At 44.6% G+C, this 14,918-nt stretch overlaps 1 protein-coding gene across 2 annotated transcripts in view; it reads left to right on the plus strand.

The window, feature by feature from the left end:
- LOC142576615 (uncharacterized) overlaps positions 1-14,701 on the plus strand; it is a 501,274-nt gene extending 486,573 nt beyond the window's left edge. For both annotated transcript variants that reach the window (XM_075686816.1, XM_075686815.1), the window contains exons 21-22: positions 9,001-9,065; positions 14,510-14,701. In XM_075686816.1, the coding sequence (XP_075542931.1) occupies positions 9,001-9,065; positions 14,510-14,681 (237 nt within the window). In that variant the 3' untranslated portion in view covers positions 14,682-14,701. The remainder of the gene's footprint in view (positions 1-9,000; positions 9,066-14,509) is intronic.
- The last annotated feature ends 217 nt before the right edge of the window (positions 14,702-14,918 follow it).

Below are 14,918 nucleotides of genomic sequence, written 5' to 3' on the forward strand. Positions count from 1 at the left end.
AAAAAAAATATATATATATATATATATATATATATATATATATATATATATATATATATATATATATATATATATATATATATGGGGGTGCGGTGTACGTGAATGTGTGCAAGTGCGTGTTTGTAAAGAACTAGGTAGAGTGTGAATAGACAAGAAATATACAATCTTATCGACTCTCGTCTACAGACAATCTCTAGAGAAATAACAGAGAAAACTAAATAGACGCTGTATCGACTTTCGTCTATAGAAAGTCTACAGACTTTGTATCAACAAAAGTCCAAATCTATAGAAAGGCAAGGTCGTCTATAAAAAGTCTATAGACTTTCTATAGAAAGTCTAAAGTCATTTTTGTAAGGGAGGGCCCTATAACGTAAAACAATTCCGATCTGCTCTTATCCGCATCTCCTAACGTAACATTTACGTAACCACTGACACCAGCATCAGGCGATAACCCGCAGCCTCGTTTGAATAGCCCAATTAAACGCGCTCACTTTAAAAAAAAGGAGATAACCTTTTTATTTTTAAAGCTAATAGAATTGCCTAAATTGAGCAGATTTTCTCATCGAATTGGCTGAAAAGATGCAAGAAGCCTTCGCTGAGCGATACCTTTGCATTTTTTATCTTGTAAATAAACGCCATCCGTCTTCGGAGTTATTGTGGAAGGTGTGGTGTAAGCCAATTTCTACCTAGGGCTACCTGAGGCGGCTGTTGTATTCCCGTCTGCCAACGACGGGAATGCAACAGCACGAGCTTCACAGTAGCCGTCGACTTTCGGGTCTGGCAGAACTACCTCAAGCAATGAGCTCGAACGCAGACACCCAGCAATCGACCGCGAGGGCATCTCCTTAACATTACAGCGAACCGCGTACCTACATAGGAAAACCCGCCGACGATGCGGATGAATGGCTCAGCTAAGATCAGCGGGTGAGCCCATGCAACGGTTCGAACACCGCGAGCCAGTTGTCTAACGTGGGGCTGTTCCTTGATTTTGCTGCGCTGGTATGGGTTGAGAACCATGAAGAGACTGAGGCAACCTGGGAACCATTTGTGGAGGAAATTAGAAAATGCTTTGAAAACCCAGCAACGAAGAAAAAAACGTGGGGAGTAGACGTTGTCGCAGAGGGCTCAAATCATCGGCAAGACTTGCAGAACGTACATTAAAATAATATTTGTTGTGTCGGCAGCGGCAGCTGGCGGGGGCCCGGCGTCCGGAGAGCGCGCAGCGAGCGCCCGACGACGCGAGAGAGGGAGGCGCAGAGACGACCGCTCTTCTGCAGACTACAGAAAAGACTAGGCCGGCAAGAGGCCGTTTATTGCACGAAGACTTTCCAGCCAGATGTCACCACCTCATTGGTCAAATGCCCAACAAGTGACCGAAGGGGGGTGCGCCATCTAGCCAAACTAGACCACATGATTGAACAGTTAACAGGAGATGTCTCAGAGGGAGGCACTATACTACATCAAGCCCCCCTGGAAAAGAAGAGTAACTATTCAGTGAAACGCACACACGAAGCACACGTACTTAAGCTCAAAATAATTGCTGTCCGTCCCGCCAAGTTCACACACACGCGCACCAGTCTTTGGAGGCACAATAACACACAGTCATTGACGTGCTTCCGGTGCGTTTGGCACTGCACAAAGAAATATGCATGTGTCACACTGCGCTGCAGACAAACCAACACAGAACCCGATAAGCAACACAGGGTACAAGTCTCACTGCACCGAACCGGAGAAAATACATTGTACATCTGTATTGAACAAAGCAACACGTGACCTATCTCTGTAATGTCAGGGCGAGGCCCCTAGCCTTGGCACTTCAGGGATGGCAATACGCCCTACACTTTAGAAACAAAATAATCGAGCCACGGAGGCCGTTTCTTGCTACGATGAGGACGTGTGCGTACCCCAGACGGACTTTGGGGGTTGCAACGCGTACCGGTCGACTTCGAAGACCCCCTGGTTTGACATTTGAATGTTGGTGTCGCACAAAGCTGGTTGCCCAGGAAGCTCCTCTCGACGTCCCAACAAGTCCTGGGAGGCTACCGATTCCCCCACGGAATCAGAGACGACTGCTGACTGTGTTGACTCGAAAGTGATACAGTCAGACGAATTAATTAGCTGATGCTTATTACTATGAAGAGACGGTGTAACTGTAGACTAGTCATCGGGATGACTATCCAAGTTTGAATATGACTACAAAAAGTCCATCACTTGTAGACGATGTACTATCTTCTGAATTCTTTACTACAAGGGTTAACTTAGACGCATTCCACGTCTTCCCATCACTGAGTACTAAAGTAGATGGTCCTATCTGGGCCTTGACTGTACGAGATTTAGTGTACTTAAAAAATCCTTTCCTGTTAAGTCTTATTATGACGGTGTGTCCCACCTTGATACGACTTACCTGAGCTCTTCTACGTTTGTCTACACACTGTTTAGTTTGCCACTGTTTCTCCGAGATCCTTTCTTCAACTTGAGGCTGAAAACTGTCCCGTTCCCGTAGGTCTACACTGAGCGGGATGGCTTCAGCCTTCTTGCGCACCACAACAAGCGGAGACGCCCACTCAGTAGCCTCGACGCGCTCGATGACGTCGCGGTCCTCGAGACGTCGCAGTTCATTTGTGACCTGGTCAGGGAGAGCCAGGGGTAGCCTGCGTAACTTTGAAGATACTGGTTTCATACCTTGCCACCGATGAACTCGGCGCACAAAATTTTCGACGAGACCCAACTCGCCACTGAAGAGGTGATCAAAAACCGGAGGTACACCTGAGGGGCTCTGTACTGAAGGAAGCGATGCCAGACGACCTGTCAGCGACGTACCGTCGATCTGTATACCCAGGCGTGGAGCAGCGATGTCCCTTTAGTCGTTACGTGGAACGTGACGAAGCACGATCTTTGTAAAAACAGGGCAGTGGCTTGAAACAGACCTTCAATGTCCATGCATTGCTTGGAGAAAGTTCTCAAGTCCACTGTTGTTTTTGACAGCGTGTCCTGTCCACCAAAGTGATTTCTAAAATCTTCGGCAGTCATCAAAGCTACAAATGCTCCTGTGTCCACCAGCAGTCGCATGTAGACGCCGCTAACTACGGCCGGAACTTCCAAATCTTTTTTAGTTTCAAAAGCGCCTACCGTCAAAACTGGCGCGGACGGCTGCCCTGCGGAAGTTGACGAAGACAATGTTTCTGCAGAAGAGACGTATTGCACAGCTGTTCGGATTTTTCGGCATATTAAAGCAAAATGGCCGAACATGTGGCAGGTGTTGCAGCGCCGATTTCTTGCTGGACAATTCTTGTAAGACGCGATATGCTTGGTGCTGCCAAACCGATCGCATGCACCACTGTTCCCGGAGGAGCCTCGTGCGAAATGTTGACCATCTTGGCGGCTTCTCGTAAGAAGTCGGGCATCTTGGCGGCCTCCCGGAAGATGTCGGTCATTTTCATCGTCTCGCGGATGAATTCGGCCATCTTGGCGTCCTCCTGGATGAAGTCTGCCATCTTTGCCCGTCGACGGAACGCCATGTTGGGGTGCTTCGATCCTTTGAACATTTTCAGAGCCCATCGCGTGGTTCGCTCGATGCAGAGCTTCTAATGAGCGGCCAATTTCTTCCGCCTTGTCCAGGGAAAGGTGTTCACCATGGGCTAACAGTGGCTTCGCTAACATGGGCTAACGCTGGCGTTCGCTACTCCATGGATAATCTGATCTCGGACGCGCTCGTTGTAAGTTGTGCCGAAATTGCACTGGACTACCTTTTCCTTCATTGCCGTAAGGAATTCGAGAAATCCTTCCCCCTCAAATTGCTTCCTGCTCGTAAATTCGTGCCTTTCCGCTAATACATTCGTTGACGCGGCGAACAGCCGGTCAAGACGTTGCACGAGTTTCTGGAACTCCGACGTGGCCGGAACCGTATCGGCTGATGCTGAAGCTACTTCAGTTGATTGTCTTGCTGCTTCCTGCTCCTCCTCAACGAAGTACTTGCGCTGTCCTCGTCCGAGAACGGTGAGCGCGGACGCTCGCCGCGCGTTCGTGCAGTCGCCACTGCCAGCCGCTTCAAGGTTGGCCTGGGAAATTTTTTAACCATCGGTACCACCAAATAGACGGCGGTCCAGGCAACTCCAGGAAGACAGGCGGGTTCAGAGCGAAAGATGCCATGCCAGGTAGGGGACAAGCTGGGGTTTGAAGCAGCAACAGAGCAGGCAAGAGCAGCGGGGTCGAAGAAGGCTTAGGCGCTGGAGCCTTGCGCGGCCAAGTGCGTCGGCGACGCTTGCATGCCGTGCGGACACGAGAAAGAAACGCTTCACTCACGAAAGTCGTTGATCCCCCGGAGCTTCAGTCGGAACTGGAACGGGGATCCCATCCTCGTCGCCAAAAATTCTGCCGGCAGCGGCAGGCGGCGGCGGCCCGGCGTCCGGTGGGTGCGAGGCGAGCGCCCGACGACGCGTGACAGGGAGGCGCAGAGACGACGGCTCTTGAGCAAACCACATAAAGGAGTGGGCTGGCAAGCGGCCGTTTAATGCCCGAAAACTACCCTTGGTAAAATGCCCAACAAGTGACCCAAGGGGGGTGCGCCATCTAGCCAAGCTCGACCACAACATGATTGAACAGTTAACAGGAGATCTCTCAGGGGGAGACACTATACCAGAATATTGAAGTTGTGCAAGCCGGTGGATGCGAACATGGCTGAAGGAAAGGTGGGACATATTCTCAAAGGTATTGCCGAGGATGTTTATCTTGTCCTCATTTGCGCGGAGAGAATGGAATCAGTGGCTGACGTTATTAATCACTGTCGAACCTTCGAGGCCCTTAAAACACGTGGCATCACTTCGAAGTTTGGACGTCCAACGTCACGACGGTCGCTAGCGTATGTATGCTATAATTCACTACCATCCCACCTTTCCTTCACTGTTCGTCTAATTGTACGCGGGGAACTAAGTCCGCATGGTTCTGTTCCTGTGCAAGCTAGAGACAAGCACTGTGATATACCATTCACAGCTATTAATGCTGCAAAATTCTGGGAAGGTTCACTGCAGCCTTTGTAGAAAGTTACTCATTGAAGCTTTCCGCGGTGTCATACTGCCAGTAATCAACATGTATCCCAGGCTTTTACTTTTACTTTGCTGCTTTATATGCAAATGTTGTAGTTAATTACTAAATGCCCGTTTTCCATGTCTTCGCCTGCATCATAAGAGATTCTTAGTTTGTTCCTCCAGTGTCCTCGGTAGGCTGAACAAGTTATCTCATTTATATCTGGAGACAATTAGGGTGATGGTATGGCCAATGTGTAGACAACGTTCCAAATGGGCGGGATAAATTCACATTTTCCAGTAGAATACGCACAGAAGTGGTCGACAAGGACAATATTTATTTATATTTTACAGACAAAGACTAATTTAAGTACCCCACATCATACACTACGGGGGCCCGAAAACTGATTTGCATTTGCATTTATTTCTTGCCACCACATGAAATCTCAAGATGACACGTGGACAAAACGCAATGAGTGCCCCACAGACGTGCAGGCTGCCGCCAGTATTAGCAGTACAGCGCACATAAAAAGCACACATTTGCTACAAACAATTTTAGTAATTAAACAAAGAGTTGAGCATAATGTTTAAGTATACTGTCTAAATGAACCACTAGTTGAAATAATAATATTGTCGAAGTTAGCCGAACGAAGTACTATCAACATAAATTATTTGCAATATTCACACTAACGAAAGACAGCAGATGTGTGCGAGCATGAAGAATTACAACCCGATTTCCAGCGAAGCCCATTCATTCGAACAGTTGGAATTAAAGCTTCAGTTTCATGTAGTTATATCGCATACATAAAAACGTTACCTGTATATACAGTGTAGCATGTACGTTGCCACAAAAAACTGGATCGGTCGTTTCTCAACCCCCTCTTCAATACACGAAATGCACTTGGACGTAAAGTGAATATTAATGATTTTGCATATTTCACCGTAGTTAACTTAGCTAGCACATGACGGAGCCGTATGCGACACATTGCAGCTAAAATGCTGCCTATTCCTTCAAAGTATAAAATATCTGAAACGCAGTGTTTTCTTAGGACATTGGAAAACCTGGCTAATAACAGCTGCGTGATACTTTTGAACACTTGCGTACATTTTTTAAATGCATTTAGCAATCCACACAACTTGGCAAATCGATCCCCGTATGTTCGCAAAAATTTGATCTCATTTGTAGTTGTAATTATACCAGCGCAGCCGTCTAAGTCTTTCACCACTCGTAAACAGACTTCCAAGTGTTCCAAATGTTCGAATGAAAGGGCTTCGCTGGAAATCTGGTTGTAATTCTCCAAGGTCGCACACATCTGCTGTCTTTCGGTAATGTTAATATTGCAAATAATTTATGTTGATAGTACTTCGTTGCGTATAACTTCGACAATATTATTACTTCAACTGGTGATTCATTTAGACAGTACACTTAAACATTATGTACAACACTTTGTTTATTTACTAAAAGTGTTTGTAGCAAATGTGTACATTTTATGTGCGCTGTACTGCCTATACTGCGCGGTAGCCGGCACGTCTGTGGGGCACTCATTGCGTTTTGTCCACGTGTCATCTTGAGATTTCATATGGTGGCAAGAAATAAATGCACATGCGAATCAATGTTCGGGCCCCCGTAGTTTATTATGCGGGGTATTTAAATTCGTCTTTGTCTGTAAAATATAAATAAATCCTACAGAAGCATTTCCAGGCATTTATTGTTATAATTATTCGCAATATATATATATATATAGTAAAAGGCCAGATCATTTGCTGTTCACTAGACCAAGCGAAGAATTGCTGAGCTAACCCTCTTCCTTTCGTGCGGCTCTTCGCCGCCATTTCCGCTGGCACGCTCGTACCAGTGGCCCGTAAACCAATTCAGCTACAACGCGTTTTACTGTCTGTAAGGCTTCAACCCCGACATGCGTGACGCCGGCATTTTGCGCTCCAATGATGTCGAGTTGAGGCGCCGATTGAGGACAGCTGCAAGTTATGTATTCATATTACCGTAATGACAATCTAATGAAGCAGTTTTTTTTGCCAGTCAAGAAAAATTATGCTTGTTTTCCATCCTTTTTTTTGTACCAGAGATCACTATTTTTCCATCGCTAGTGTTTCCTTAACACCGAGGAAGCACTAGGGCAATATTTTGAACGCATGTTCTTCTATTCTACCTTCCCTAATCCGCATAAGGACCTTCTGTTGGTTACGAGTGTTTACTGCGAAACAAACATGTTCCGTTGTAACCGGCGAAGAGTACACACCAATACGTCGCTTGTCAGATAAGGTCACCACTCCGCCGGTTGCAGAGGAGAAATATTTCTCGAATAATTCCTCAAGTAACGCAGCTCAAGGACTAAACGACGCAATACTACATCACTGGGCAGCGACAATAGAAACGGGCACGTCACCAGGTTTCGGCCATCGCTATCTTCACTACAGCGCGCACATCGGCAACAAGACCGAAGGAACGATCACGACAAGCGGTTGTTATCTTCGTTCCTTCGGTCTTTTTTATCCATGTAAGCGCTGTAGTCAAATTTGCAGTGCAATACCGACTAGCCCGTACCCAAACCCTGCTTTACGTCATGGTGCTGGTGGACCTGTTCCTCTTTTATTCTCTATACTCTTCTAAGAACACTTACCGCTTGTACATAGTGAGCTGCGGTATACTATAACACAGCGTTTGAATGCTTACTCCAAGAATTTTTTTTTAATCGGATGCACTGCTTATGTACCCAGGAGTGCGTGTACATTGTACTGTGCATCCATTCGTGGTAACAGTGCTGCCCGTGGGATTGATATTATACCGAAATAAAATTGCGAGAACGCAGGTCCTTGTCAGCGTTGTTTTAGCGGAACGCAATAAATCACTCACTGGTGCGGTGGTGTCTTGTTAAAGATTTACAAAAATTAGCCAATTTATTAGCACCTCACAGTGATTTTGCTATGTCAGCGTTTTTAAGTACCATTGCGTATATTATTAATTGAATTGCTTTTCACTTTATTACTACTTCTAAAATGAGAGATGTAAGATAAATAGATCCGTATCCATGGGAAGCTCTAAGAGTATGTGTTTTCTAAATGAATTAACGCATTTTGCTGTTGGCAACATTTGCTTTGGTCGAAAAGACCACTAAGGGAAGACGACCCTATAAGTAATTTTGAGTTCCAAATTTTATGGAAAAGTTAAAAGTGATGGAATGGTGCGCATTGACAACGGCTTGCAGAGGCAGTGATTGGTGTCACTCTTTTCAAATGCCAAGAGGAACAGATGGAAAGTCTAGCTACACGCGGCTACGGCTTTGTAGCGTGCGAATGAAGCTTTAGATGACGACCGAAGTATGTGCGTGTGTGCTTGTAGCCGTGAAAACGTAAGGGTCACTCACTGTTATTAGTCCCGACGTGTGTTAAGAGTATCTTTGTCCGACGAACAACGTAGCCTGCCGCAGGTATTATTACGGTTCACTGTCGTTGTTGTCGCAGAGCTATTCTCGAAAATGTAGCAAAGGCTGTGGTAGAACAGTATTCACGCGTTCATTTTTTTATGGGAAATTTTCTTTTCGAGCCCTCCGTAACTTCCTTGCTGAGTGCTGGTGCAGTTTTGTCGAATAGCCCATGCATGGAAAATATCGAAATACCTGTCAGATAGTGCAGCCCGACCGAAGTCCCCCAGCACAGCCGCCGAATGTTCTGAACCGCTCAGCCACCATCGCACGTTCGCCGCGGCTGTCTGCCTGAGAGCGCGTCGACGAGCGCCCTTACGCCGAAGACGTGCACATGAAATGGGAAAACTTTCATCTGGACACGCTACCTTCGCTGCGTATGGTTTCCAAGATGAGCATTGGATCCATGTAATGTTTCGGTTATAGTATCGCAACAACGGTGATAAACGTTTCATTTGCAATGAGACCAGCGCTTTGTACCTTTGCTTAGTTTTCGTCTTTCTGTGTGAACACCTTGTATTATTTTGTTTCATGTGCAGGGTCATTGCTACACCGCAAACCCCAAGTTCGCATCTAAAAAAGAGCAAGAACTAGCACCGAAAAGGTAACATCACTTTCCAGTCATTAGTGTCACGCCTAGAATGTCGTGCTCAGTGCGAGAGTAGTTCAGGCTTCTGGGAAACATTGGCCGCATTGCTGCTGTTAAGGAAAAGCAAAGGACATCAGATGTGGTACATTGATGCAGAAAATTTTCCCTCTCATCGTACGGGCGATTCGCGGGCTTCATTTTATGTACCTTTAATTATGTACAGAGGTGATAGCTAGTGACCCGGCATGCGGGATTTTTTTTTCACATCTGATTCAGGGGATAGAAGCCACACTAATATACCCACCACTGAAAAAAAATTCGGGCGCGGTTTTTTTTACTCATGTTTGTGGCTTTAATCGGTAATGCTCCGCGGAATATTATCTCCACTCGCGTGTTAGAATTGAAATGAAGTTGCGCGTACGTTGCTGTTAATTGCATAGAAGACCTAACTTAAATGTAAATATCACGCTATCGTTCACATTATTATTCGCGCTCACACAGCTTCTAAATCTCAACAAGAGTGCGACACGCAAGGCTTCCACCACTGTGAATTCCCACAGCATGCAGTGTACCAAAACATGTCCGCCTGAAAACTTAGTTTTATTACTTAATTCAAAGAAAATCACGATCACGGGGTTCAACCTTCTCTACCATCGCAAGAGGCTGCTGTATAGACTGTGCCAATAGTTACAGAATACCTGTAACTGCAGAGATCGTCTTGAGTGAGAGCATCAAACCTCGTTTAATAAAACCCTTCAATTTTGAAGCGGTTCAGTTTAGAGTGCCTTTAATAATTCTGTCAATTGAACTGGAGTGTAATATTTTTTTAGCAATAATAGTTTTTTTTTTCTCAAGCATTCGCGCATTTAGTAGATGGTAGTACAACGACGGCCTCTCTACTTGTAGTTCGTGGATGTCAAGCCATCGCCATGGTTGTTTCGAGCAAATATTATTAAAACCTTTTTCCCTCTTTCGGTATTTTCCTCAATTCTAGCCCAGTCAGTTTTACAATGTTGTGGCATAATCTGCAAAATCAAGACAAAACAGACTAAAACAGCCAGCTTATTTGTGGAATCAAAAGTGCATATAAAACTGTACTGGATGTCATTCGTTAAGCAAAATTTATAGAAGCTACAGACTTCTCGAGTTCTCAGAGAATGTATAGCCTCTCTAGCGCGTATACACCGCAGTAATTGGAATCCTTAGCGCTCATGTTCAAATTACAGAAAAAAATCTCTCAGCGCTCAGAAAATCGTCAAACTTCAAAAACTTTATTGTGTTTCTAGCAGGTATTATCAAATTTGTCTTGAAGAATAGGAATAATAGAGACTAGTGTTCTCCATTTGCCTCATTGAAAGAACAATACGTTTCCGAGATAAACAAGTGTAAGCATTGCCATTCAAACGAATGTGATTAGAAATGTATTAAAACATTTCTTTAAGATGCTCGCCTTCAGACGAATTTGTTTTAATGTTAATTTTATGCATGACATGCGTTAAGAGACAAAGCCGGCAAAATCATTACTAATATAGATGAGATCGTTCAAGTGGCTGAATGTTTAATAGAGATTTGTACATTACCAGTGGCACTCACGACGATAATGGAAGAGAGAATAGTCTAGAGGAATTTGCGATCCCACATGTAACGCCGGAAGAAGTAAAGAAAGCCTTGGGAGCTATGCAAAGGGGGAGGCAGCTGGGGAGGATCAGGTAACAGCAGATTTGTTGAAGGATGGTGGGCAGATAATTCTAGAAAAACTCGCCACCCAGTATACGCAATGCCTCATTACTTCGAGCTCACCAGAATCTTGGAAGAACGCTAACATAATCCTAATCCATTAGAATGGGAACGCCAATAAGTTGAAAACTATAGGCCGATCAGCTTACTGTCCGTTGCCTACATAGTATTTACTAAGGTAATTGCAAATAGAATCAGGAACACCCTAGACTTCCGTCAACCAAAGGATCAGGCAGGATTCCGTAAAAGCTACTCAACAATAAACCATATTCACACTATCAATTAGGTGATAGAGAAATGTGCGGAATATAACCAACCCTTATATATAGATTTCAATGATTACGAGAAAGCGTTTAATTTAGTCGATACCTCAGCAGTCATGGAGGCATTACGGAATCATGGTGTAAACTAGCCGTATGTAAAAATACTAAAATATATCTATAGCGGCTCCGCAGCCACCGTAGTCCTCCATAAAGAAAGCAACAAAATCCCAATAAAGAAAGGCGTCAGGCAGGGAGATACGATCTCTCCAATGCTATTCAAAGCGTGTTTACAGGAGGTAGTCACAGACCTGGATTGCGAAGAAATGGGGATAAGAGTTAATCAAGAATACCTTAGTAACTTGCGATTCGCTGATGATATTGCCTTGCTTAGTAACTCAGGGGAACACCTGCAACGCATGCTCACTGACCTGGAGAGGCAAAGCAGAAGCGTTGCTCTAGAATTAATCTGCAGAAAATTATAGTTTAATAGTCTTGGGAGAGAATAGCAGTTTACGATACGTAGGGAAGCACTGGAAGTGGTAAGAGAGTAATTATTTGGGACCCATATATTGGCAATACCATTATTAAACTAGACAGAATGCAGAAAATGCTGTGAAATTCATCCAAAACTTGTATATGGAAGAACATCCGCCAGTGGCCTCAACAAAAACAGTGTTTCTCCGTCAGATAGCCCCCCATGATAGAGATCACAGCATATATAAATAAACAAAAAGATAGCTAAATGGAAATAAATAAATAAATAAATAAATAAATAAAACAGTCTTGCCGAATGCGGAAATGCGCGAAAGTAGTCATGTGATAGAGAAATGTAGTAATGTGCAACGTAAAATTACTAAATGAGCGCATGGATCACGTTCTTTCCTGTTTCTTTATTTTTCTAGTCAGTTACTTCAACAAAGTGAAATACGTACAAAATAAGAGTTGAGGATAAAATTTAATAGAGAATACCTTAGTAACTTGCGATTCGCTTTTGATATTGCCTTGCTTAGTAACTCAGGGGACCAATTGCAATGCATGCTCACAGACCTGGAGAGGCACAGCAGAAGTGTGGGTCTAAAAATTAATCTGCAGAAAACTAAAGTAATGTTTAACAGTCTCGGAAGAGAACAGCAATTTACAGTAGATAGTGAGGCACTGGAAGTGGTAAGGGAATACATCTACTTAGGGCAGGTAGTGACGGCGGATCCGGATCACGAGACGGAAATAATCAGAAGAATAAGAATGGGCTGGGGTGCGTTTGGCAGGCATTCTCAGATCATGAACAGAAGGTTGCCATTGTCCTTCAAGAGAAAAGTGCATAACAGCTGTGTCTTACCAGTACTCACGTACGGGGCAGAAAGCTGGAGGCTTACGAAAAGGGTTCTACTTAAAATGAGGGCAACGCAACGAGCTATGGAAAGAAAGGTGTAACGTTAAGGGATAAGAAAAGAGCAGATTGGGCGAGGGAACAAACGCGAGTTAATGACATCTTAGTTGAAATCTAGAAACAGAAATGGGCATGGGCAGGACATGTAATGAGGAGGGAAGATAACCGATGGTCATTAAGGGTTACGGACTGGATTCCAAGGGAAGCGAAGCGTAGCAGGGGGCGGCAGAAAGTTAGGTGGGCGGATGAGATTAAGAAGTTTGCAGAGACGACATGGCCACAATTAGTACATGACCGAGGTTGTTGGAAAAATATGGGAGAGGCCTTTGCCCTGCAGTGGGCGTAACCAGGCTGCTGCTGCTGCTGCTGCTGCTGCTGCTGCTGCTGCTGACGATGATGATGATGATGATGCATGACATGAACTGTCAATAACGCTGACACGCGCCGCAGCTATAATTCTTATCCAGAAATGGCACACGAGTTTAAACTGTGTCCGTCTATTCAGAACGAATAAGTTATTCTCTACTACTTCGTGTGGACGTTTCGTTAGTAATCGCACTTCATAACATCATTCCGCCTCCAGTCCACACTATGAAATCGGATGCACAGCGAAGCTGTTGCCAACGTTAGACGACGTTACAGGAGTACTGCTACCACACGCCACGCACGTCATGCACGCGCACACCCACGTGCAAGGAAGTGCAGCATACATCCTCATTTTTCTAGGCTCTTCGACAAGCGCAAGTGCTTTATTGAAGTAAATGTATGTTTAAATGTAAATTACGTCAGAAAACGAGTAAAGTACGACTTACACACAAGCTGCAGACGTGACAGCTTCCGATTCTTATATATATGGTATAGATATAACTTAGATATATTATTCTGTTGCGCGCAAACGGGAAGACAAAGCCTGTTCCCAGTTGTCGTTCCAGGTCTGCCCGAGGGGCAGCGGTAGCCTGGTGGTAGTACCATTAGCACCGAATATATCGCCATTCTTGTAGGCCCTCCACCCAGAGCAAGTGTGTTATTGAACTAATCGAATTCCCCAAAGTAAAATGTGTCAAAAAATCGTAAATTAGGGTTTATGCACAACCTGCAGACATGATAGCATCGGTTGTCATTCGAATACTATACGAGAACAAATAATTCTGTTACGCGGAAAGGGAAGCACGAAGCCTTCAAGCAGCCGTTTGTTTTTGGGTTCGCACTCGACGAAGACTCCCTCCCAAATACATGCTTATAGCTTCGCTGTAATAGAATCTATTTTGTGTACTCTGATGACTACGATAATCAGCCAGCTGTGAGATAAAAAAAATGACCTGCTCCTTCTTTTTACACCGAAGGTGTATATGAGTCGGCGCCCGAGATTTGTTCGCCTTCGTTGAAAGAACCCTCAGCGGGAAACCACTCCATGAATTGAATTGAAAATGCCATTATCCATAGTATTTACGCATGCACGACACACCGCAGTGCTGGTTTAATAAAGAAAAGCACAAAACAAGTGTCAAAAATACATCATACATAAGGCGCGTTCGAACAATGCGAAGTATGTAGCCCTTGCCACATGCGTTTCCCGTAAAGATTGCGGTTGGATAAGCTGCAGTTGCCGATAAGCGGCGACTGCAGCTGACGAAGCAGCGAGTGACGTCACTGCACTTTCATATATAAAAGGAGAACGCCCGTAGTGACTTCTTTTATTTGTGTGGTGATAGTGCTACGGGAAGGCCACGCATGAATACTCCCGAAGAGGAGCGCGAACACGAAGAATGGTGACGGGAACAACAACGTCAATGTGCTCAACGACGTCGAGCTGAGGCTAGAGAATTTGTCTTGTAAAATATTTCAAGTAGTCAATTACTCAATCGTTCAAGGCTACGTCGCATTAACCTGTTTGATCAGGCGATAGCACATCTTCGCTGGCTAACCACCTTTATAGCATAGATTGGAGCGCAATCTTCATTTTTAATTTCTAGCTGCAAAATAACACTAATATGTTAGGTTGGAAATGTCAAAGTATCTGTAACATCACAAAACACTTTTTATGCTTCTTTTTCTTTTTCTTTTTCATATAGGGTGAATTCCTTGCTGTACAGCAAACTCTTGGGCCAGAGCATGCTGTGCAACGAACAGCGAGAAGTTTTCAAGCCACCATGCAGTGGTCTCTTCCCTGAACTTCAGCGTGTTGACGAAGCTTTGTGGACTGTGGAAAGCTGGAGAAATGCCAAGAAAGTCTTGTCGAATTAAAAATTAGCATTTACCGAGAACTGTCAGTCCTCTGACGTATTGTCTCAATGATGCGTGCACTGTTTACACAGGCAACCCTCGATTCCCTTCAATTTACAAACGGTATTTGCTCGTAGTAACACGTACTGTGCATTTGCAGAAAGACTCCCTGAAATTGTATTTCATTTGATACCGAATTGTGATGCCAGATCTAGACCAACGCGTGATATAAAGCGTTTTCAGCACAATTCATTCAAC

The sequence above is a fragment of the Dermacentor variabilis genome, chromosome 3 (assembly GCF_050947875.1).
Source record: "Dermacentor variabilis isolate Ectoservices chromosome 3, ASM5094787v1, whole genome shotgun sequence".
NCBI classification, from domain to species: Eukaryota; Metazoa; Arthropoda; class Arachnida; order Ixodida; family Ixodidae; genus Dermacentor; species Dermacentor variabilis.